The sequence below is a fragment of the Channa argus genome, chromosome 1, assembly GCF_033026475.1.
Source record: "Channa argus isolate prfri chromosome 1, Channa argus male v1.0, whole genome shotgun sequence".
Taxonomy (NCBI): domain Eukaryota; kingdom Metazoa; phylum Chordata; class Actinopteri; order Anabantiformes; family Channidae; genus Channa; species Channa argus.
In genome coordinates this window covers 39,722,744-39,749,366 of record NC_090197.1, presented here as the reverse complement: position 1 = coordinate 39,749,366, position 26,623 = coordinate 39,722,744, and the positions used below count along the sequence as shown (strand labels likewise).

Sequence of the window (26,623 nt, the reverse complement as noted above, 5' to 3'; positions counted from 1 at the left end):
TTTAAGGACTAAACAGTACATAAGCTGTATGTTTGGGGTTTCCTGTCCTGTTTTATCTGAACCAGTCCTATAGGGCTTCAACCTCCCAGCAACATTTTCTGTACCAGTCTGTGCCGCGCAGCAGTACTTGGGCCCGCTTCCCAATGCAGACACCTCCTTTTTCGGGAGAGTCTGACAGTATTTACCACCTGACACAGTACACTAAGCCTCCTCTTCTAACATACCAGGGCTGTGCTCCAATAGTTTGACAGGGCAGATTTGTTTATTCTGTCTTTGTGACAAGTGAGAGTGTAAATATACACAAGAAATGATGTGGCGATGTGGTTGGAGTAAAAAGTTTTATTGGGACAGAATGTTAAGGAACACACTGCCCTGTCATTGTTAGTTTAGTAAAGGCATTTCACTTGCTGTGCGAACGAGCATAGTTTAACATGCAAACCGAAACTAATAAATGGATATTACAGTGACATGAAAGCTGAATGATCTCTAATTATAATATTAAATCGGTAAATTGGTGAATTTTTCTTCCCATTATTAGGTTACTAATATTAAATTCTGTGGTACTGGTGCAGCCCCTGCATGCTTTTGGCTACCATGCATCTTTTTAATTACATTTTCTGCAACACACACATTGTGATCATCCTAAAGTGGCACTTCAACAGCAACATTGACAATAATGTCCAAAACTAAATGTACAAAAAAAAGTATGCCTAAATGCCTATGATGCATAAAATAATTTCCTCTGGTTTTGCAAAAAAATTAGGCTCACAAAGAACTTTTTAACAAACAACCCTGGTACTTAACATTAACATCAATTATCCTTGTTGTTTCATTGACTTATAGAAAAAAGCTAAAGCATAATTCATGCAGGAAGTGTGAGACAAGGGTCATTATACACTGAGTTGGTCTAACAAATCAGCATCGAATAAAGACAAGGACACTCTGCGCACAAAGAGCTGCTGTCTGGAGAACAAAGGCTCCTTGGTAAAACACTAAACAGCCAACACTTTTCATTCCAGTTGTGGGAAGGCAGAGCTGTGCTCCAGGTGCAGAGAATCTTATACTGTAGCCCTTATCCAGCCTCTCTCTCTCTTCTGGCTTCACTGTCTGCTAATGATGGTGAAATTCATTTCACTGCTCATTAAAAGAACATCTCTGTGGCCGGTCGTGCCATCGGGCTGGTTGGGAGATGGTATCCCAAGGAATGAAATTAAGACAGATTTAAACTGACCTGTGCTCATCAGACCTGCAAATGAAGGAGAAAGACAAAAGGAGGTGCAAAAATATTAAGGCATTAGTGTCAGCCATGTGTTTCCACTATATTACCAACACAAGTGATTTTGTAGTAAAAACCTGACAGAAACACTGCTGCTGTTGTGTTCACCTTGTCTTGTGGTTTGTAATGAGGGCAAAAGGCTTTAATGAACGGTTTTAATTTCAGGAGTGTGCAGCTACGTGATTCTCTTTTCGTGTCTTTGATCAGTGCCACTGACTGGAAAGCTTGGCTCTTCAAACGTTGTGCTTTGAGAACATACGGCAGCACGAGCTTGTCAGATTAAATTAAAATGTGTGATTACACAAGCATACCGCATGATTGTCTATGTATGCTGGCTATTTTTACATATGCATACTGCAAGAATACTGTTGGTGTACTGTATACTATACTTATTTTTGTACTGCAGTTTCTTTAATGCACAGTAATAAAATTAAAATCTCCACCCTGAATCTGAGGGTAAGATAACAAAAACTGGAAGCTTGAGAGTCCAAATCTATAGGGAGATCTCTAACTCCCCTTGCCTCTTCTCTCCCTACTTCTGCAGTAAGGTCAAATCTGTCATGAGACAAGTGTTTAATTAATGCTCCCCTCAGAAAGAAGAACAAGCAGATGCATCCTCTTTCCTTGAAAGAGGAAAATGCCAAATATATTCTCATTCCAGCTTCTCGTTTGTTAGAGTCTGATGATTTTCTTGATTTTATTTAATTGCTAATTGAATATTAAGTTTTGAGACTGTTAGATAAAACAATATGGATTCATTAATTATGATTAAAAAATAGCCATTGCAGCCGTTACTCTAATTTGGATCTGGAAGGAATAAAACAGCTAAAAGCCAAAGTCTAGACCCGAATAGTGTGCGAATGTGCCAAGCATGTAGCTGCTTTGTCATCCAGATTAATAGAAATTAAGCCTTGGTGGTGGCTCTTTAATGTTTTACATGGTTGGGTTCCATCATGAATTATTAACCCTGTCATATTGTTAATTTTCCTGATGTGGTGCAATATAATACAAAATAATAAATAAAAATAACTGTAGCATGTGTTGTATGAACCTAAGCTTTTCCACAAATTACAAGCATTCCAGCAGTCGACCAACAGGCTATTAGTAGTTAGCAGTGGAGTTAAAACCAGTAAACTGTGAGATAACAAATGTTGCAGTGTTATGTATAAGTGTAAGTGCATTAACCATGCATTCTAGCTCCAACATCTATTTCTTTAAGTGCTACTTTGGCAAAGTGCTTGTGTAGGTGATGTGTCGGTAAGATATAAAAACAATTTACCTTGGATGCTTTTGGCTCTCATCCTGTGTTATGGTCTCATGCCGGGTCTCATTCAGTGGTGGATTCAAGCTCAGCTGATTTTTTTTCTAATCCACTTGTTTAAACAAGATCCAGCAAACACAGCTGTGGCCTTCACTGCTGCAGCTCTTCACACTGAGCAACATCCAATAAAAAAGCTCAGCTGCTTCTTGACAGGTCGCAGTGTCAAATTCCATAACAGCATTCAATAACTTTCCCAAAGTGCTTTACAACTGGTATTTAAAGTGCATTAAAGTCAATAATACTGTCATATTCTCTTCAGGTTATCCATTAACCCTTAGGGAAATAATCACTATTTAATATGTTAATGTAATGTTAATATGTAAGAATTTAACAATAATATAAGCTACTGTTAAAAAATCATTTTTCTTCATTTGCAGCTGATATGGATTGAAAATGACAGGCCAAAATTAGGTGAATGTGACTTAGGTAATGCTTTGTTGCAAATACTAAAAATCTTTACCTGAAAGTTACATAATTACCAACAGGTCACTGATATAATTTCTAACAATTGTATTATTACTTATTATTTTATTATGTTGACTAATTAGTATTTAAAAAATGTACATTATCTTGTTAATAAGTAAATGCTTTGTATAAACCTGAGTTAATACAAATCTTCTAATCGACTTTGAATTATAATTAAGACCAATATTCAATAATGATTAGTTTACCTTTCTTATTGAAGGTTGGTGTAAACTTATGTGCCATCATCGGTTAAAGTATATTATTTTTTTGATGTTGGTTGAGTTACTATCAAAATTGATAATGTTGCAAACCAGATTCCCTCACCCACAATGTCCATTCCCTCGGTATTTAAAATGTGTGCATGTCATGTTAAAAATCTATAGGCCATCTGTGCATTTGTCAGGCGAAACAAACATTGGCTAGCTGCCCCTCAGCTTCAGTTAAGTCAAATACATACAGCTGCCCTACAGTCATTGCATGTATTTATATTCCCTCGTGGCTCTGCTCCTTGTTGGAGTCTGTGTGTTCTGCTTTGGGCTTTGTAGATCAGAGATCTTTCGGTAGTTATGATCTCAGTCCTGATACTTGGATCAGACAACAGTGTCACTGAACACATCTCTGGGCAGTTCTGAGGTGAGGTAGATGACTGTTTTTTACATTTTGGTCTTAGACCATCGTTGGGATACTGATGTGTTGGAAAATTTAGGTTGAGAAACACCTCAAAGTTTCAAAAACAGGAATATTTCAACATAGAAAATGTAAAGTAAAGCATGTAGATCACACTCTCTCATTGATTTAGTTCTCAACAACAGGCACTTAAGTACCATGCAAAACCACAGCTGTACTCCCACCACAGGGGGAGCTACATCTCTCACATCTCATAGGACTACACAGAGCTCTCATCTGGCCTGGGCAGCAGCTGAGTGTGTTTCCTCTTCTCTAAGATCTTGTTGAGCTCCTCAGCAAAGGAGTAGCAGAGTGGCGACACATTTTTAGAGTCACTCTGCCTCAGCAGCATGTAGCTGTTCCCATTTATTCTCCTCAGCACGCTGGGCAGTGTGGCCGACAGCCCATTAGGGATGTCACACTCTGGAGAGGAATGTTGGACCATGGGGGGGAGAGGGGGGGCAGGTGGTGGAAGCTCCTTATTGGGTGAAGGGTGGCCCTGCCCTGGAACAATCTGGAGGAAGCCTCCATTTGAAATGTTGCCGTTTTGTTGCTTTGAAACTCCATTACAAATGGCATTGCCATTACAGTGGCTTGAAATTGTCTTCAGCTCCATGTGGGAAGAGCTTCTGTGCTGTTTTCTGTTTTTGCTGTGCCTTTTCGGGTAGGCAGCAGCAGCAGCACGTATTGAGTACTTCCCTTTGTTACCCACTTGCAAGCAGAAGCCCACATAGATGAGGACCACTGTAAGGACCACACAGAGGCCTCCAAGGATGGTGATGAGTGACAGGTACATGGCTTCCATGTTCCTGGGTGAGAGCAGCTCTGAGTGAGGGAGGAGAGGGGCTGGGGGTTGTGGTGGAGACCTGTTGGGGGGCTGAAGCTCAGTGGGTGCCGGTAAGGTGTTGAAGGGATCAGAAGGCAAAATGGATAAAAGAGATGGCGGGCCGATGGTGACATTGTAAGTAACTATGGGAACTTTGATATTGTTCTCAACAGAGTAGCAGGTGTACAGCCCACTCTGGTCCTGCCGAGCTTCAATGATCAGCAAGCCATCGGTGCCGGTTCTGAAACCAGAGTTGAGGTCGTAACCTTGCAGCTCGTTGCAATCCAGAGTCCAAAAGGGGGCTGCAAGGTTGGAGCTGAGCTCACACTGCAGCAGCACATCATCATCCACCCGAACAGAGCGGCTCCGCAGAGGAACATCTGAAACATACACATATTGATAAGGCCTACTTTCACATTTAGTTTTCAGGAAAACTCAACTTTGCCTCTGACTCATTTTATATGTTAATTTCGTAAATTCTACTAAATGTACCAAAGGCTGTCCAAAGTCCCTGAGTAATCATTTCCACTTACAAATGTTTTAATTCCTGTCATCACATTACTTTGAACAGAGACAGAGCAGCGAATGGGGCAGAAGATGGTGCATTTTATCAGATTGAAACTGAAGTGTGAGAAGGAATTTGCCTGCCTTGAATATCAAACAGATTTCTCTCCAGAGATGGCAAAAATGTGATTAAAGAAGGGAGGAGAGGATTTTGCCAACACAGAGTGCATAATCAACTTTCAAACAGGCCTTCATGCTATCTTATGACAACTATGCATCTTCGCAGTCCTTCCTAAGATTCTCTATTTTTAATCTCCCTTTCATCGCCTGCTGCATTAAAAGCAAGCTTTTTTTAAAGCAGCAACATTGAGCAGCAGATGAGTTTTGCGTACCATCTAATGTGTTCTTACATCCCTTGGTGCCATTCTGGATATCCTGAATTAAAGTGGCTCTGTAAAGAGGGAGAAAACATAACAATAACCATCTTATTGCAAAGAATAAGCACTGCTGTAACAAAGATTATCTAGAATCACTGCATCTTTGTTCTTGTTTTATTTTAATGAAGTCATCTATTCCTGGCCATACCAACTTTGTACAGAGTTAACATGTCAGTCCAGATTAACCATTACACCTTATGTACACAGATGCATGCCAGGTTTACATAGTCAACACTGATTATGCAACGGTTCTGAGAGCCGACACTTTGACAGGGCGCAATGATACTTGACATTATTCAATTCTTCAGAAAGGGCACCTGCAGAACTTTAATCACCTGATCCAATCACACATACACCCTTCAACACCCACCGGTCTGCATGTGTCATTATGTTCACACACTGGTCTCCGTTCCAGGCACAGTGAGGGTCCCTCGCAAAGATACACTCATAGCAGGAAGTGTATCTACTGCAGTTAGAGAGCGGCAGCTGCACCACTCCTAATGGAGAACCCACATACACACTCATCTGGAGAAGAAAAGATTAGTTAAATACTGTAGGACTGAGATAAATACTCAAATGTGTGTGTGCATGTGACAGTCAAACATGCTACCTGTTTTGCAGATATCACTAAACTGTTGACAGGCTGTGGTTCATCAAAGAGTTGAAGCTCCTCAATAATGTGAAGATGACCATTTACTTCTACAGCCTTGTGTAACCAGCCTTCATCTGAGTGATACATATGAAGAGGAGAAACATTAGAACTACTGCAGTAGCCTCTACTACAAACTAAAGAGAGGAGTGTTCATTTCTGCCAGTGAGATTCTATAACGTACAGTATCACTGCACATCCAGCTCACCAGTGAACCTGCAAACAAACTTTTTGCTTTTGATGGGTAATATATACATGCAAGGGAAATCTGTCTTCCGGAGGGTTCAGGTATTTACAGGCTGGACAGCTCTTGCTAACAGTAATTTGTCTGATGCAAGAAATACATAACCTCCACTTGTCTTGTTCTAATGACATTTTTATCTATGATTTAATTTCTCTGAAAAACCTGTAAAGCATGGCCCTAAAAACCATTTGTCCTCATATAGGGCTAAACGATGAATTGTTTTCTAATCAATATTGTAATTTTAGACTGCAATTTGTAAAGCACAAAAGCTGCAACCTCCAAATGATACAGTTGAGCCAGCTATCAGCTGATGCAGACTTGTGGCAGTTGTGAGAGGATAATTAGGAACGAAGTTGGATCACCAAAAAAACAAAAAAAAGAGTTAGGTAGAGGTACGTTAAGGACTGTTGTGTGTTCTGGAGAACATTACTGTTGTAAACACCATCTAACTAACCTTGACAAATGTTTGCCTCTTCATGTTAGTTGGTATTTTTAGTCTTGTAAACACCAACTAACTTTGCGTGTGGTGTGAGGGCAGAGAGGGAGTTAGGGGTAGAGAGAGAGAGAGAGAGAGACTGAAGAAGAGATAGAAATGGAAGGAGTTAAGAACAGAATGGTTGAATGACTTACTTTTGTCTAGGTGATTTTTTTCTACTGTGTGCAAACAGCCAACATGAAGGAGTACTTTACATAAATGAGGGATATAGTTGTATGTTGGGTTTTCTGATCATTTATAGTTTTTTGCATTGAATAATACAGAAGAAAAGGAACTATTCCTATTGTGCCTATTCTATTCTTATTGTGTTTTGTAAAGTGATTATGTTATCACATTGTTTGAATTGTTTTAACAGTCTGTCTTTAACGAGTACAGTACAATACAGGTATATACTGGATATTCATGTTATTTGAAACAGATTTAGTGTCATAAAGCAGTTTCTGTGTGCACCACAGAAAGAATTGTGATTCAAAGTGATTCAACAGTGTGAATCACTTTGGATCAAAATACATTTTCTTCAGCATGAGATCACGTTAGAATGTGTAACAATGTTGTGTCAGTCTTCTTCATGAAACAGTATATTTATTCTGACCAAACAAAATGGAAAGGCTGCCATTATTGACTGGATTACTGCTTTGTACGGCTTTTTCAAAATGAGTGGAAAACGCAAACTCGCAAGAAGCCACCAGAAAAAGAACATGCAAGAAGTAACAAAAGTAGCTGAGACAGCCACCGTGATTCCAAGACACTGCACTTGACTACAAGACATATTAAGGTGTTACTCTGAAGGGCAATGATGTTATTTTACCTCTGGAGTAACCCCAGCCTCCGTTCCCAGTTTAAGCAAAGCTAACAATCTTCTGCTTGTTGCTTCATATTTAACATAGTGATATGAGAGTGTAATTCTACAAATGGTGAAAAATATATTTAACATATTGCACAAATTATACCTTTTGTGAAATCATACACACCTGTGCCCATATATAATACATGGTATGTTTGTCCATCTAAGCCTTGGAACAGGTGCACTGCCATGTGTGTGTAGTCTGTGGTCCTCCTGAACAAAAGGGGGCGTTTGTCTGAAGGTTGAACTGGCTGAGACATCAGAGGGTGCCTCCTGACAAAGTCCAGGACATCATCAGGCAGGGAGGTGGAGACGTTAATGCCCCTGGTCCTCAGTGTGTCAGTTATACACTGCAGGAATAGAAGCCAAAGAAAGAAATGAGAGGTCGGGTGACGGGCAAGTAATAATGCCCAATGTGTGCTGCAAGGAAAAGAGAGACATTTTAGCTCATTTGTAATAAAGTTCTGTGTAAACAGATAAATATTGGAAGGGGGGGTGTTGTGAGGCTTAGTGACCTGGGCTGCGGAGAAAATTAGGAAACGAGAGCCTGTGGAAGATTGTGTCTGGGGAAAATGTGACTTTTTACTTGGATTACAATGAGCCTGTGTGCACTCAGCAGTCATCTTATGCTGACATGCAAGCAACTCAGCTCTCTGTGCACCTGCCTAAGGATCAAATTCCCTTCTTTGTCCTTTTCAAATGACTTCAGCCAACTCTATATTAGAGGCTTTGATGCTCCTATTTCAAGTCCCTTGATCAGTTCTACTTTTCATTCAACAGTAAAGTTAAAATGAAATCCTACAAAGAGTTTAGGCGACATTACAGAGGATAATGTCTATTTCAGCTAATGATGCCACAGGCATGGCTGCCCCATGGAGTCCTTCTGGGCAAAGCTGCTGATTTCAGTGACATAAGCTGGTTTTGTTAAGAGCCTCTTGCTTAAGGCTGCACTGTATAATTTCCCTTTTCTCAGTCAGCTGCTCTCTGTTGGGTTTTTTTTGTGTGAATCCTTAGTGGTTCATAAGGAGGGAGACATTTTTCCGTGTTTCAGAGACGGAGAGGGCAGCGGTGCCTCTTTCTGTGAGTGTGTGGGTTTACCGTTCCAGGTCGTGGGTCAGGGATCTTTCCAGTGTATTCCTTCCACTTGAAGCCAGAGTTCTGGCTCTCCATGTACGGTCCTTCAAAGGCCTTTTGGACGTCAGACAGAGAGAAGCGACACACCGCAGACCCCTTCACGCTTTTCCTAAAGACAACAACACACACAAAGCTTGACAAAGACCAGAGCACAGGCCACGAACAATAACAGAAGTAAACCCAATGCTGCCATAGTTACAGCAGCAAGTACAGAAGAACAGTGGCTCACCTTGTGGAAATGATGGAAAGAGACAAATGGGAGGAAAACACATGAAATGGGGGAGGAGTTAGCAAGGACACATAAGGTATAAAGTACTGTAGATTCGAAACCACACGTTTCTGTGATGAGTAGCAGGGAGGGAGGAGGGAACTACAATAGGATTACAGAGAAGTGTACCTCTGAAGACCTAAGAGACAGAAGAGGTAGTGCTCATGACAAAAATCATGCAGTAATTTACTTTTTACACTTTCTCCACCATAAACATTTACTCTTCAGCCAATACTTAATAGTATTGGCTGAAAAGCAAGTGGAGTATTAATTAAATATCTGTACGTGCCATTTATCTACTTGCAGTAATAAGCTTTTTGTATGGAAACGGTCAGCTGGGGCCTGTCATTGCATTTGCCTACCTGGGCCAGGCGGACTGGCAAAAAAACAATGAATACATGTAATCAGCACAATCTCATTGATAACAGACTTACTGGAAGGTGTTTGCTCTCTTTTTACATGCTAATGCAAACCCAACATTTCCTACCTCTGCAGCTTCACACTAAAAGTACCAAAGTGGTAAACCCCTCGGTGGCTTGTTTGTCTCTGACAATAGCTAAACACAACTGTCCTCCTCCTCACAAAGGTAACCAACTTTACTCTACTTTAAGGCCGTTTGGCAAACCACTTGCACTGTGTGCAAATCCGACTGTCCCTGCAACTGTTTTCAACCAACTTTTTCATTAAAACATGTGATTTTGTTTGGCTCTGATGTCAACAAACATACTCAGAGCCCAAGTGGCTGCTGTGTTATTAGCACTGTGTTATTAAACCATACTCACTGTCACCCCAGGAACCACAGGTGTCAGGTGTGACTGGACAGAAATGTTAAGAATTATAACTTTACCTTCTTTAATCCCTCTAAATTTGCATTTATGTGTTTATAATTCTCTCCTTAAACTGTGTAAATGTCCCCCACCGAGCTACTATAGAAAGTTCTTCCATCTCATCTTTTCCTGTTTTCTTCGACTGTCTCAGTGTATCGATTGCTGCCTTTCATCTTCGCCTCCCACCAGCAGATCAAAAGTTCCAAGCCCCAACTCACCATTCCAGGCCAAAGATGCCATAGAAGAGTGTGTCCTGCGGTGTGCGACCGGGCATGACGAACATGCTGCGCAGCATATTGAAGTGGAAGTCATACTCTGGCAGAGAACACATCAGCCTGGATTTAAGGAATGATGTCCATCGTTTCTGAAGAGTTAAACGGCCTCCCCGGTCGCCCTGAGTGAACAGAGTTGGAGGAGAAAGAAAAACAGAGGACGAGGTCACACGAGGGAACGGGCAGGATTTAAAAAAAAAAAAAAAAAAAAAAAACACGCTGAACTCTCAGCTCAAGGTGGCACACAAGGGGAAGTACATCTCCTAAAGAGAGCAACAGATGGCAATGATCTCCCTGGAGAAAGCAATGTTGAGGCATTTAAAAAGGTATGAAATCCCATGGGTAAGACACCCCACTATGATCTGCATGATCGTGTGTCTGTACTCAGTAGGTTGAAAGCACTCAGTGTGGAGTGACTTTCACTCACACACACACACATACACACATCTCAGCACCCCTTCTTGATCCAAAAAGATGTTTTGACAGGTTCACACTGGAAAGGCTTGACTCAAGGCCACAGTTCCTTTGGAAATCCAGCAACTGACATTATCTTGCCCTTTGATTTTAGCTTTGAAATGTATTCAGCCAGTGGCAAATAGTAAATGTCACATATGCTGCCACAAGGTATTCCTATTAAGATGAAAAAACACATACGCTCCCAAACTTTCAAGGAGAGAACTGACTACATTTAAAGTGCCACAGGAGAAAACAAGGTCAATACCAAGTACAGTTGGATCAGACTTTTCTTAACTCCTTTCTGGGCAGCAGAAAATGTAAATCATTCACATTTTAGTCAGCAGAAGATGCTAAGCCATCATTTATCAGTCATCTATCCATCTTACTCCATGCTACATGTTGCAACCCATTCATCAGCTACACTGTCTGCTTCTCCAGCTACACTAAGCCCTTGTTACAAATGCTTTCCCCATCCAGGTCTTGATTTATTACAGTGCCCTTTCCTATCATCAACCCTGACTTTGCTTGAGTCTGATGCAAGGCCTTACTTAAAGCTGTAAAATATCTCCAGCTTTTCACTCTAATTTGCTCTCACCTTACAAACCCGGGCTACTCGTGCCACCCTGCTGTGACTGTAGGTTGTCGTCTGCTCCTGGCTCCTCTCGGTAAAGAAGAAGTAGATCTTATCATCATCGCCAGTGCTGCTGCCCAAACTCTCCTTCACAAGTGCTGAGCCCACAAAGACCGCCTCTGTATGGAGAATATAGACATGCACTGACTCATATCATGCCCTTCTCTCTCGATAAATAAATCAACACAAATCTTCTTACCTCATGTAAAGTACAGTGTCTCTACATTTACATCCAGGTTTCTGGAGATATATATATATATATATATATATATATATATATATATATATATATATATATATATATATATATATATATAAACAATGCTAAGAAATTACTGACATGCTGCAGCTCTATGAGGTTGTCCATGACGATTTTAGCCAAAAACTAATGTATCACAAAGCTGCTAACATGCTCCTAATGACAATGACAACATGCTGCGAATAAGCAGGTTTAATATTTGTTCAGAAATGATAAATTCTGCTAATTAGCACACTGTCAAAAGCTGATTATCCATTGTTCTGCAGATATTCAGACATAAACCCATAGTGGATTAAAACATTTTTTTCTCTTTATAGTGATGATGATCGCACATGCCCAGATGACTAAAATAATTAACTTTAATCCTAAGGGAATCATAAATGTCTTTCCCAAATTCATTGACAATTCATTAAAAAGCTGTCAAGATATTTATCACAATGCTTTAATCCACTAAAAAAAAAATCTCATGAAGCAAGCACAATCTCATGATGGAGCTAGAGAGAAAGTTCATTAAGATACACTGTTTGAGAAGCACAAAATGTCAGAGCAGCAGAGCAGCCGTTGAGACATTTTTGTCTGAAACAAATGTGACTAAGAAACAGAAGTGCCTATACACGTCAAACTAAATTGTAAGGTTTTATGACTTAGTGTAGCAGCCAGTTGCTGAAGTAAGGAATCTAAAATAAAGCATTATTGATCCACTGAAGCTGACAGGAAAACAGCATGTTTGCTGCAGAGTGCCAGGGAAGATGTTTGACAGAGTGGAGGATTAAACAGTTAAGCTGCTTGATGGACACACGTTCTGTCCACTTGGACCACCCTGACATCTAAATGTGTTAAAGAGCTTTTATCATTCCATCCGGATTAACTCACCATTCAGCCAGCGTGTGGGGGCATCTTCTGTCCTCAGGGTGGGAGACGGAGAATTGCGGCGAATATCTGGAAAGCTGCGAAACTCATACTGGGATGCTGAATACATCTCCTGGTCTGCAGGAAAAAAAGATTTGGATCATGCAAGTTGTGGAGTGAAACTCTGTAAGTGACCACTAACTGCTGAAGGCCTTACCTATGATTAGGGCAGTGTAGCTGGTTGTTGGGCCATAAGGACATTTGTCTTTGCCTTCTTCAGGCTGAGACGACATAACAAACCTCTTCTCATCCTATACAGAACGAAACATTTGGACAATGAGAAATACATTTAGTCAGCTTGCACTGCTATGGAAACATATTCATTCTAAAATATATCTAACAGCAGCTGAAGGGGTCTACTGTGTTGTGCATAGACGTACTATGTATGCACAGAGTGGTCTGAAGGCATAAGTCCCACACATGTAGAGATGAGTTGAGTTGAACCTCTGGAGAAAGCGGATGTGATTAAAGCATTGTGTCTGGAAGAGGAAGAGAGAGCCAGAAAAATATTACAATGGGTGAAAATCAATACACAAGAGAGAAGAACACAAAAAAGTAAAACAAAAGAACTAAGGAAGGAAGATAAAACTAAGTACCTACCTTATTGTCTTTTCCCTTGAGCAGACACTGACGTTTTTGCTCAGGGGAGGCCTCCCACTCGATCTACAGCATAAGACACCGCATAACATACAGCGAGACAGAAGGAGAACACAAAGAGTTGAATGGCTTTATATCACTGACTTGCAAACTGTACATTTTAGCACAATACCATCAGCAGATCAGACAGCAGATGTGTGGAGAATGTATTCTTTGCCTTACCTAATCATATATTAAGATACACATATTCTACTCCTTCGTAACTAAGAAAGTTGACACATTTGTTCTGTATTTATAGAAGAAGATGATGTAGTGAAAGGAATGTCATGCACACACACAAAATCCCTCATGACAGACAACACTGCTAAATTTACAGAGCAGAGCAGTTAACGTCATGTTGTCACCAGGTAACAAACTTCTCAGCCATGACAGCTGAAAGAGTTTCTATGTGAGCTGAAAACAAATGGTAACTTTAACATTATCCATATTTAACCAAATTTCTAAAATAATTTTGCAAATTAATCAAAAAGTCAAAAGCATATTTCTTTCCAAAGCAACTGTAGTGGCAAATTACAAATATGCAATGTTGGAAACGCCTAAGGACATAATTTAAAAGATTTCAGCTTTAACTGATTTGGTGAGACATATTTTGTAAAATACAAGTCAGAATTAAAAATGACCCATTTAGCCATCACTGGGGCCAACAAACACATTTTCTGTTTACACGTGTACCAAAGCAAAATTGTTCCTTCTTCTGGATTACATCATTACTGGGCACTGTGTGCATGCAAGCATTTTCTCCTGTGTAGGCTGGTCCTTTTAAACAAGTGCACAAAAGACTCAATCTCACTTTTTACGTACAATACTATAAACAGAGGTAATTTATTAGTACAGATATGATTAACAGCAATAGCTGATTATAGTACATAACCTCAAACTAAGGTATAAATACAAATCTAAAACTGACTTAAACTTCTTTCATCCCTCATAAGGCCCTTTGCTACAGATATCAGTGCAGAATTGTATTGTGCAGAATGGACTGTCAGACCCGTAAACCCTTGATCAGACTGCAATACTGCCAACAGTTTGGGTGGATAGTATGCTAATTACTACATTAATTGGAAGCTATTTCGGTGTTGCTTTGTGAACAACAACACAAAGTCTGGTAAAGTGAGAACATGCAGTTCATTTTTATGGAGTTTTTGCATTAATATGTATGTTTATGTACCAAGAAGCTCCTATGGTGTAACTTGTGTTAAAAATAATGCAACACACATGAGGGGGAATAAAAACTTTTGCCTAAAAATGTTTGTTATTTTTTTATCTAAAAACTCTTGCTTTGTGGAATGCAAATTAAGCCACCGAAGAGACAAAGATATGGCTGTTGAGGCACACGACATGCAGCAACGAAGAAACAAACAAACTCACAGAGAGAGCAGAGCTGGATGAGATGTCAGAGGCACTGAGAGCAAACACAGCCCCCCGGGCCCCGACATAGAGACGCTCACTGTCTTCCTCCAGCAACATGACGGTGTAGTTGACTGCAGAGGACTGGAAGCGCCTACAACCCTGGAGACCTGAGGAGAGGAGTTGTTCTGTGTGATTACTGGACAATACAAGTAGGTGAAACTGTCTGACTCAACAGGACTGGGTGTGTCTGAGCACAAATGCTCCTCAGTACTACTAAATTTGAAGTGTCAACATGAGAACAACTGTGGGATAAGAAATGCTTTCAGTAGAAATTAGGAATGATAGTATGCTCTGTAGAGTATTGAGTACATCTAAATTCATAGAAATTCTATTGTCATCTGGGTTTGTATGCATTCATCTGAACAAAGAATAAGGAACAAATTCACAGCAGTGGATGATAGTATACTAACACATCTCACTGAATGTGCTTAGAAAGTCCCTGAATGTGCATAAAGGTATTGCCATTAAAATGGGGCATGTTAAAGGCACAAAGCAATGGCTTTTTCAATCAAACCTGACACTCTGTAAATACACGGAGAAAAATAAAAAAAAATCTATTCATCTTCTGTTACGGATTTCTTTCTTCGGTGATTAAGACCTTGCCCTTTGATTCTGAGGCCCTCACTTTAAAATTAAAAATATTCTTTAACGTTGCTACAGAAACTATTCATTTACATTGCACTATAGCTACAGACAACATTCATCAATAGACAGAAAAAAACTGTTTCGATGATTTTAGTCATCTATAAAGTGGTAATTAGAGAAAAACAATGCAGGCCATTTTATCGGGGTTTCTGTGGTTCAAGTTTTTTTTACCCTTTTGTTCCCTTTGCAATTCTCCAGGCTATATTGGGATACATCTGTTTGACAGGACAAGATACTAATGAGGTTCAGTCATACAAACACTCAGCAAAGAGACATACCGCATGGACACACTAACAAAACATGTCATGAAGTCACTGGCTGCAGTTGTGAGATGCAGAAGAGTTATGAAGTTTTATACATAAGATCTATCAAGACTGCACTTAGCTTGGGTAAACATGGCACCAATGCCAACACACACGCACATCACACACACCAACAACCTTTAGGCATGTTGTAAAAAATAAACAATGTAAGAAAACTGCATTATTAAAAATGACAGCTTATTTGTAATTTCACATCTACCTAAAATATCTCATATGACAAAAGCAAAGCAGTTTAACAATCGGCTGGGATTTTGGCAGTAATCAAGCCGCAGAGAGTTGAAAGTGAGACACTTTTTATGCCAACGGGTCAGAAAAACAGCTCAAGAGGGCCACAGAGAAGTATAACATACTTCCTGCATCCTCAGCTAATCTACTTCCCCCTGGAGACTACATCATTATCAAGTAAGCCATCATTAAGATTCCCATCAGTTGCTGCAAAACACAATCCACTGTGCTCACTTCAGCAGCAGCAGCAGCCGCAGCAGTCAGTTCCCATCCCAGAATGATCTTGGGTGATCAGGTGTCTAGTTTCCCTCCCTGGGTCTAAGCAGGAGGGAGAAGAGTATTACCTCCACAGGATTTTCGGAACAATGGCTTTTCCTACGCAGTATGAGAGTCTCATTGTGGGTGAAGACGACGTGTTACAGCAGAGACAATGCCCAGGTTTCCTCAGTGTAATCCCAGTGTTAGGACACACAATTACCTCTGTGTGTGAGGGCCTGACAGCTGGAGCCAGGTAACTCAAAACAACCTTGCTGTAAGAGTGATGCAACAGGGCTGTTTGTGGGTATGTGCTACAGTGAAAGTAATTGAGCAAGCAAAGGCTAAATGACACTATTTACTGAGATGCCCTTTGGAGGGACCTCAGCTGATCAGCGCAGTAGTGTCCACGCACCCGTGGCCAAGTTCACTGTGATGTGACAGGTGTCCATACAAATTAACACTCAAAGATCACGCCTGTTTTAGGAGTTAGTGAATAAGCAAAGATAAACCCACAGACACTGACTCCGTTTAGATGCACTTAAGTAACCTGGTTACTGGAAATCTACATATACATGCAGCAAAGGAGTAATCTAACTTCTCCTTCACCTCTGACTTATGTTCTGTCACTATACAGATTTCAACTGTATAGTAACAGAAAACACTGTTCTCTGACTTTTCTTTTGTGTGTGTGTGTGTGATTGTGTGTGTGCACGCTCAGCACAAAGGGAGAGACAGGAAAAAAAGGGAGTCACATGCAGCTAATCCAGAACAGTCTGAACTTAAAAAATATCTGGAGAGAAAGTGACTTATTTAGACTTTTATGAGACACTTTCTGTCGGGCTTTGTTTTAAAAACGAAGTGGCGTTATCGTGTAAGGATCTCTCCTGCAGAAACCAGGTTTCTCTAATATCCTACCCTGATTTTGGAAACCAGCTTTCCGATTTACTTGACACTTAAGAAATCAGCTTTCCCAAGAAAGCCAACTGTAAACTCCATGTAAAACACACTCACTGACTTCACACCAAAGTGAAGTTGAGGTCAATGCGAGTAAAGAAAAATTATTTAGAAGTAACACTGTTTTTCATTGTCCTTACCTGCTCTATCTTTTTCTTTTGTCTCTATCTTTTTCAGTTTGCAGGTTTTTACAATAGCCATACAGCTTGTCACAAAACCTGAGCACTGGAAGTTAATTACTCATGACTCCTGTCCTTGATTTTTATTTGAGGAAAAAAAGTGTAGTTGCAATAAATTTGAGTGCGTGTGTGTATACATGTATGATTTCACTACCCCACACAGGTTTGGAGGCTTGCCTTCAGGTTGCTAAGAAACACAGAGATTAAAGGGATTAGTGGTATCAAAGTCTTCTCATCAGGAGGAGAGAAGTGAAACAGAGACAAGAAGTTAGGGTGAGAGAGGGGAATTAAGGTAGGAGTGCAATCATGAAAAGTACAAATTTGACACTGAGAGACAGAACATATGTGGAAGTAAAGAGAAGGCAGGTAGGGGATAGGGAGGTGATGAGGGAGTGACAGGGTGGTAGAGATCCAGCACTAACCTATGATTTGCAACGAGGGAAAAAGATACAGAGCAAAATGTGGAAAAAAGGCATATATGAGTAGTAAGTAGGTGATTTATTGTAAGAAAGACAGCTGTTCAAAGAAGAAGACAAGGAAAGGAGGGATACAAATATCAATATTAATTTTAATCTACAGCTTACAGTGAAAATGGAGACATGAGAAATTTTTCACATCAGTGAATCAACAAATAAAGTCTAGGATCAGATAACAGTGCTGATTAAAAGGAGACACACACTTGCACAAAACAAAAATACTGTATACAACTGTCTTGCGCCATACTACAACAGTTGTCATGGTTACAGTGCTTCTCAACTACCTACAGTGGTATCAGTGTCTCTAGATGCTTTGCAGAGAAGCATTTCACTCATCTGCCCCCGTCTCTGTGGCACCTTAGGCTACATGCCTTCACTCACACCAGGTAAATGAATAATAATCACAGTCGGATCAAAAAAAAATAACCGTGTGAGAAGCACCTGAGGCAAGTGAATGTACATGTACAGTGTGCACACCAATGTGGTTAAGAGGAGTGAGAGGAGAAACGACCTATGTCAGCAGAAAGTAAAATAGTGGTAGGAGAGATAAAATAAGGGACACTATAAAAAAAGAGACAGAAGACTGTGGCTGCATTAGTACATAAAGAAAGCATGAGAGGATTTTCTGTCTAAAAGGGGTTTTCTTAATAACCTGTCCGTTTTTACAACACAATTGTTAGTTTGAATGTAGGCACTGCATCATATTTGAGTTATGAGTCATCGAAAGGAATTCAGTAATTTTGCAATTTTTGACAATTTGAAGCACCAGAAACTGCTTTTGGAAGAACATCCTCCATGCGTTTGTGTCTGCGCTTACCGCTGCTCGGCACTGTGATGCGTGGAATCACATCCAGATCCAGGGGCGTTCTGAACGGGTAGCCGGCTGCCGTGCACACACAGAAGCTCAGGAGCAGGAGCTGCATCGTAGAGGATCCCTGCATCTCCGCCAAGCGTTTCACGGGACGAACACTCTCCGAGCAACACAGACAGTCACAAAAGCATGTTCACCGTACAACTCACATACACCCCTGCACAGCACACACCTACACACTCAGCCGCACACTGGCAGCCAAGCAGGCAGCCTCTTTCACTGTGCTGTAGAGAGGACTGAAGGAATCTAAAAAAACAAAAAACAAAAGACAGCAGAGATACACAAAACCAGCAGTGTTAGCTGTCATGTCCATACTGAGAGTAATACAAATGCAGTGCAAGAGAACACCGTGCTCAAAATGTGACACCTTAAAAAAGTCAAAAGGACAAGTTGAAAATCAAGGTTGAAAAGCTGATGAAGTTCAGCGGCAGAGTTCAAACACACTAAAAAACCTGATGTGGAACATTTCACAAGGATGACGACAGAGATATGAAAGAGGCACAAAGTGCATTGACTCAATAAAGTACTGGGTGCTCTTGCAGATCAATGGAGCTCTGTGAGTCTGGGCTGTCACTTTGCAAAGTCTCGCAGCGTATAGTGTGTGAGCAGCAGCTGCCTAGTCTAAACACATGACTGAAAATAATCAATAACCAAACAATGGCTATCAAACAGAGCTACGTGCAGATATTACAAGCAAACACCGAAAGGTCGATGTGGTTGCTCCACAGATCGATGAGGAGAGGAATGATGCTGGGACTCCCACTCACACTTGTATCTTACCTTTTCTTGAAGTCCCCCTATACTGTCTGTCATTTTTACATTGGTTGCGTCTTGCTTCCTGGTGAACGTGCCCTGTCCTTGGGAATTACAACAACTGGAAGAATACTCCTTGTATATGATAGCGTGCTTGGCTAATGAAGCCGATTCTGATTGTTCGAATTGAGATTGTACCTGAGGAGGAGCCATATGCAGAATGTGGGAGACTATGAAATATTATAATCACTACGATTTCTGTGTTGTGTGGTGAATAGCGACATTATTCCAGCAGAACAAGACCTTCTTTTGGAGGTTTAAAGAGCAGCTGGTAAGAGAAGGAGAGAGGGGGAATAGAGTGACAGACACTGGAGCATCTGCATTATCTGATTTTATTTAGGAGAATGGTGACATCTCTACTTCTGCCTGTGTCTTTCACACACAAATTCTCCACCACTAGCTTTAAAATGCTTTCCCGTGCGGTTCAAATGTAAACAGCCGAGCTCTTTAGTACTTTTCACTGGCTAAACAAAGCATCCCTCTCGCACCTGAAAGAGCCAATTGTCCGATGGGCCTGTTTCTATGACACATGGATAAAAAAAAAAAAAAAAAAGAGCAGAAAAGTGAAGCCATGTGTTTGTCACTGCAACTCTCTGAGAGAGACCCAGCAGTCCCTCAGTGCCGACGCCATGACAGCGGCTGGATGGAACCATGTTCTTACGAACACAGAAGCATGTAGGTATGAATAAGACAGATACTGCACCACCTGGGAATCAACAGCAGGTAGTCACAGTCAAGAGTCACAGGCTCAGACCAGCACTGCATACACTGCAGCATTACTGCATTACACCTCTCACAGTCCCACCCACAGGACAAGACCTTCATTGAATGCCAAAAGGCCCTTGTGGTGAACTTACTGTACATATGTTTACTTAGACCATGATCATTTCCCAAAGTAATGGCTTGGATTAATGTTGTATCACGAGATTATACCATGATATAATGTAATATGATATATTCAACGGAAAGACACTAAAACTGCAGTTGTCATGGTACTGAGGCTGATCAGTGTTTTGTCCTGGTACCCATCCCCATCTCTCCTCTTTGCTCCTGTCTCACTCTCTTCCTCCCGCCTCTGCCCAATTAGAGGCAACTCGCCTCACCTGAATCTCCTTTTACCTGCCTCTCCCTGCCAGATTGTCTTCCAGTTCTTCTTCCGTGAGGCTCTCTGTTTGTTACTCCTGATGTGTTTAACCTCTTGCCTGAGTTTTCTCCTGCCTCTCTGCCTTTGTGATCCTGAACCTGGACTCTTGGGTTCTGATCTGGCCTCTGGATTTATGACAGGAAAGTCTGCTCTACTGTAGCCTCGCCTGTAGTAAGTGTTTCTTTTTGGACTAAAACTTCCACTATTTAAATCCCATTGACCTGTCAGGATTTTGTGCAAAAAGACCAACATAAAAACATAAAAAAGTGGATGTTTTTATGTTTGACTCCTAGGTACTGTCTCCTATTTATTTGTTACTGTGTGTTTTGGACTTTGGACACGACTTTGGACACGTTAATTACTATTACATGGATGTTTGCTCACACGGATTCTTTCAGTTGATACTTTGTTTCCTTTTGTTTTTGCTTAACCTGATTTCCAGTTGCCCTTGGTTCTCCTGTGTTTTCAGCCCCTGCCTGTTCCTACTATCCCCTACTAACTACACTCCATACCTCCGGTAGAAGTCATCTTCCATCTGTCCTTCTTCGCAGACCCTAGACTGTTCCATTAGTTTCTCTCTGTGTCTTTCGCCATACTTTGCCTGTCCTCTCCTTCCCAGACTTCCTCATTGTGTCCCGTATCCAGTGTCCTCCGAAGCGTTCCCTACTGCTGACCCCTCCATCTCCTCCCAAGTACCACTTACAAAAATAATAACTTCCTTTCATTTCATTGAGCTGATATTCAAATTCAGTCCAATCAGTATATTACACTCAACATCAATTCTTATTTTGAATAAAAACGCACTTGTCAGGATTGTTTTGAAGAAGAATCAAAAAGACACTAAAAGCAATAAGTTGTTAATATTTAATATTAATGAAACGATCAGTTAATCAGCAAAAATTTAAAAACAACTTTTTTTTCTTTTTTTTTTTAAAGTAAGTTTGCTCCAGCTTCTCAAATGTGACGATTTTCTGCTGGTATTGTCATTTTAAAAGTTTGGATTGTGAATTATTTGGTTGAACAAAACAACCAATTTGCAAACAAAGAGAAAATAAAAATTCTGTTTAATGCACTGATGTTTAAAAACCATTGACTGGTAGTTATAATTAAAGGCTTTGCAAAAGCCAAGTCAATGTTGTAGATGTCATAGTTTCACAGAATACATCGGGAAAAAAAAATAAATTATAAAGCTTTCATATGAATCACTTTGAGATGAAAGTAAAGTCATAAATTTTCACAGATTTCAGGTCTCTGTAAAAGGCTTTTTAGATTCTAGTGAAATGCAATTAAACCATAGTCCAGAATACTAGAAAACAATATTTTTGGACTCAAGTCTACATGACTTAAGTAAAATGAAAAATGTTATGGTTTCAGGGGTGGTGGAGAAAAATTACACCCTACTGGGTTTTTAAAACCCGCTACAACCTCAAAAGTGAACACGAGGTAGGCTTATGAGCCGTGAGAGCTTTTCACTGGAGTTAACCGCTTGTAGGTTTTAACAAGTTTCTCTTGCTCACACTATGGCAAATAGAGTTTGCAGGCACCAGGTTTTTCAGTCATACATCCTCTCTCCTCTGTAGAGGCCTGTCAAACACTGTATAGGTGTGTCAATTGCCCTCCCAGCCTGTCTAAGCTCCCCTACATAGTTGGCAGACGAGTCGCACTGAAGGGCTCTTCATCTGACTCGCGCACACCAAATCACTCAAATGGGCTGTCAGGGTCTAAACCCTTTCAATCAGTCAGCCACATTGCCCCTGATGTGGAATATGACAGACAGACAATGGAAATTTAAAAGATGGGAGAGAAAGCAACAAGCATAAGGTAAAAATACTGTCTCAAAGTTCAGCCACACAGATGGAAGAGGCAGTAATTATGACAGTACCAAGTCTCTGTCATCTAAAATCCATTTCTACTGACTTCCTTCAAGTTTCCCAGACGTCCCGTATGCAGAGGCTTTCAATTGTTAATTGGCTGCTGAGTACACCAGACCAAACTTTAAGAAACAGTAGGAAGAGAGATGTTGAAAATAAAATGAGGCAGACCCAGAGGAAATCACAGCGACTCTACCACTCAAGACCTAACCTTTCTAATCTGTCTGCCTCCAGATCTCGCTGCCAGCTCTCTGTCCCATGACATTCATTCACGGAAATTGACTTCATCAGGCAATTATGAAGCGTCTGTAAACCCGCCTGAATAGAGGAGCTGCAGTGACAGCTCCATCAACAGACAACACTTGTCCCAAAGGACTCAAAAGTCTGTTTATTAGTTGGGTTGTGTTTAACAAATGGTAGCAAACAGTCAAAGCCACTAAGCTTCAACTGAGCGAAAGACTCCCTTAAACCTTTGTTTGTCACAGACAGACAAAATGAAGTCAGATAATCTGAACTGTATTTGTTCCCATTATTGTAACTTTACACTTAGTACATCCCCTTTGTGAATGTGACACTGTGCTCTTTAAACTGTTATTCTGACTTCAACACAAGAGACAAAACAGTGTATAGCTAGTGTACTGTGCTAAAATGTCACGTATTATTATTATTATTGTTGTTGTTGTTGTTATTATTATTATTATTATTTCAAATAGAGCATGAGTGTAGCCATGAGTTCGAGATGAAAATTCACCTTTTATGAGAAGCTACAGAGAAGTTTAGACCAACCAATCTCATTAAGGGAAAAGGGAGGTTTCCTGTTAGTTCAAGCATGTGGTAAAAGGGTTTATGACAAACAAAACCCTCCAGTCAAGTCAATTTTATTTATGTTACGTAACACAAAAAAGGAAAAGAGGAAAACACCTAGAACGGCAACAGAAGAGGAATCTTCAGGGCAGATGATAGAAATAACAGCAGAAACACTGCTCTAACCAGAGCAATATTATGCAAGAAGGGTTTAACAATATACAAATGATACACAACTACTTCTGTCATTTTGATTAAACTAACAATGTGTTTGCAGCGTAGCAGTAGCCTGGAGAATAAATTCTGATACAAATAAAGTTTATTTGATTGATATTACACATTGAATTCACTCTGAGCTTTTTTCTTATTTATTTGTTTATCAATCAATCACTTGATAATTAAATCAATCAATAATGGACTGGGTTAAATGCCAGTGAGTAGCTGAAATGTGACGAGTAGCTATTCAGAACTTAAGTATTGATGAAGCCCGAAAAAAGCAGTATTATAGGCCTAAATGACCAAAACCATTTAAAAACAAAACAAACAAACAAACAAAAAAAACAGTTCAGCTATTCTTTGAAAATGGGATGAGGAAGGACACTGTAATAACACGTTACACCTTACAATCGCTTCCTTCCACTTTGCTGAAGTCCTGTTTTGTTAAAAGCCTACACAGGGTGATAAGTGGGTCCAGTTGCGTCCTTGATTAGATCAAAGCTGCACAGACCATCATCATAGGACTGATCAATCATCTTTAACTGATCAATCGCGCTGATCCACACCTACAACATAATCGACGTGCCCAAATTCGTGCTGATAAGTGATGACCAAAAGTGCGTCCACCAACGCCAATGCAGCGCTGCAGCATGAAGAGAAGCACGACGGCGAACGGCTCAGTGGAAAACGCCAATCAGTCACTTTTATTCTAATTCTGCAATGTGAGTTTTTGCCTCAGTTGGTTTATATGTTATTAACCTGCAGGGTTTGGGAGCAGGAAGACAAGTCCCGGAGAAACACAAACACCACAAAGCAACGGTAAAATGTGAAGGATCATTTGACAAAATGTCACTCGGTATTACAGAATTACACTCAACTGTTAGGGTATAAAGGGCGGTTAAGACACACAGCATAGGAGAAAACAAACCAACATAAACTCACAGTGAGTAATTAAGTGTTATACTATAGCAGCAGCGTCTTACCGGAATCAAATATGATTTCCTCCGAAACAAAGATGCGTGCGTTTCCTTCAATTACAGATAATCCAACTGGACTTTAAACGCACTGTCTGACAAACAGACAAACACCCACCGCCTGACACGCAGCTGTAGGACTGACTCCTCCTCACAGGTGGCCCACCCTCCCACGACGCCCGCTTCTGCTCCTTCCCCCTCTGCGTCAGGTAATCAGCTCCTTTTTGTCTCCAGCACCTCCCTGTTGTTTGTTGAGGAGACGATTCTGTCCTGCGTCTATCGGCTCAGCTCCAGCCTCCAGCCCGCTCACTTATGAGACGAAGTGGGAAAGGTGCAGAAATCCAACCTGTGCCGTTCACTGCAGCAGGGCGGCGTCATACTGACACCTAGTGCACACAAAGGGAATCACAACGAGGGCTACTGCAAACAATCATTGTTTTTAACAAACAACAAACAAACAAAAAATTGCTAAAAATCCTATTAATCTTATTTCCCCCATATTTTCTATTATTCAAATTCTTGAAAAAAGCTTAACTGTTGTAAAGATTATCTTTACATTTGATTCATTTGCTGTGAATCAATTTGATATTTTTTTCTATAAGTGATAAATACAGAACCCAAGATCAATAAAACCAGTGCTAAGTTTTAACTCTCCTGACAAGAGGGGAAAAAAAGATCACATAGTTAGGTTGCTTCAAAGTCCCTAAAAACTTTACATCCAATGGGCAGTTTTCTTAAATGCATTCAATGATCATAACTGTATCAGAAACCTCAATGAAGAGTTCCTAAAGTGTCCTCAGACATGTTGTTTATGTTTTAAATGATACGGATAGAGAGCAATGAGTCAACTCAAACCATCCTCATGTATGACCCATTTAAAAATAAAAACATGAATCACAACTGCTTTTGGCTTTTTTTGGATATTGGTCAAAAGGAGTAACACTCAAGAACGAATTTGTAAATTTTGTGGGCTTTGTTTGGAGATATTTGATTGACAGTGGCCTGCCAACATCAGCTGATCAGGGATCAGATTTTTTTTTATCTTAGGACTGTGTTCACTCCTTGACAAGCGTAAATAAAACGAGCCAAAGAGAAACCACAACTATTTAATACTCATAAAGATGACTGAAAAAATATATTTTCAGTGAGTTTATAAAGCCGGTGAAGAGAAGAGAGAAAAAAATCACCCAAGCTCTTGAACAAGTGATAAATCCCAATCTAAATCTCAATTGACAAACTGACTGCAGGTTTTCAGAGGCTTAAACTGAATGTTTCACTATGTTTTTCTAACCCTCTAAAAAACAAAAACATCTTCTGCATTTGTAGATTAAGTGAGATTCATAGTGAGGTAGCTTCAATATCGCATGAAGGTGGGTTTAGGTGGGACCTATACACTAAATGAAAGTGCCTGTGAGGAAAGCTGGCTCCATTACACTCTTCAAAGATACACAGAACCAATAAAATAACACACCCAGATGGGCTTTCCATAGGTTTCAGTCATTGTATTACACATGGCAACGCAGGTTGTGATATGTGTGTATACACCCTGTAGCTCTCACACTCCCAGAACTGCGCAGAAAAAAGGCTTGTGTAGATGTGTATCAGAGGTCAGTGAGATCTCCGACTATAGAAGAAAACGACAGCATTTCTCAATCACTCCATTATGACTGCATCTCTCATTTCTACAGAATAGTTAATCTATTACGAATGATGTTAGTTGTTTATAATGGACAATGATTGTATCTAATTCAGGAGATTTGTGCCTTGGGGTGTTGGGAGGGGGTTCGAGTCTTAAACATCCAGCTCCATTACCCCTTCAACAGAAGGACTGGAGCTTATAGAAGGAGCATCTCTATCACTGGTTACCGTGGCAACAGTGTTACCTGAAGAAGAGGTGATCAATTCATTTGTGGAGTTGGAGTACAGTTTTCTGTAGATATGTTAATAAAAGGTGAGATACATGAGTTTTATTTTTCTTCTACTGTGCCCTTTTCCATAACAATACAAAGAAAATGGAAAATCCAGGGTTGATTTTAAAATAGATGGAGAACTGTAGAGACCTGGACACAAAACACACCATGCAATAGGACTTCAAAGCAGTCAGGGGAAATTCCAGTCATGAATCGTTTGTTGCTTCAAGCAACAGGTACAGTATCTAGATGTCACATTGTGTGTACTTGTGTGCATGGTTGTGGTTTTACGTGGATGAAAAGGTGAAACTGTTGGTTGTACTTCAGAGGGAATAAGTGCCTATGTACATGTAACTGCTGCGAGCTACTTACTGTAAGTACAATTTTAATGTACTCTCTTTGAATTTCA

General features: G+C 40.3%; 1 protein-coding gene across 2 annotated transcripts; it reads right to left on the bottom strand.

Moving 5' to 3' along the window:
- Positions 1-324: 324 nt before the first annotated feature.
- Positions 325-24,483, bottom strand: LOC137135224 (semaphorin-4G-like). 2 transcript variants are annotated; one of them, XM_067519692.1, is made up of 16 exons: positions 24,314-24,483; positions 18,429-18,728; positions 14,510-14,658; positions 13,085-13,147; positions 12,865-12,963; positions 12,642-12,735; positions 12,449-12,562; positions 11,281-11,435; positions 10,176-10,351; positions 8,827-8,971; positions 7,856-8,078; positions 6,106-6,221; positions 5,866-6,020; positions 5,451-5,509; positions 2,556-4,934; positions 325-1,246 (listed from the first exon to the last, which is right to left on the bottom strand). In XM_067519692.1, exons 2-15 carry the CDS (start codon positions 18,550-18,552, stop codon positions 3,949-3,951), a joined length of 2,658 nt encoding a protein of 885 aa, XP_067375793.1. In that variant the 5' UTR covers positions 18,553-18,728; positions 24,314-24,483; the 3' UTR covers positions 325-1,246; positions 2,556-3,948. The 2 variants fall into 2 exon arrangements, with proteins under 2 accessions (XP_067375793.1, XP_067375795.1); XM_067519694.1 differs by lacking the exon at positions 18,429-18,728 and having other exon boundaries at positions 24,314-24,480.
- Positions 24,484-26,623: the final 2,140 nt, after the last annotated feature.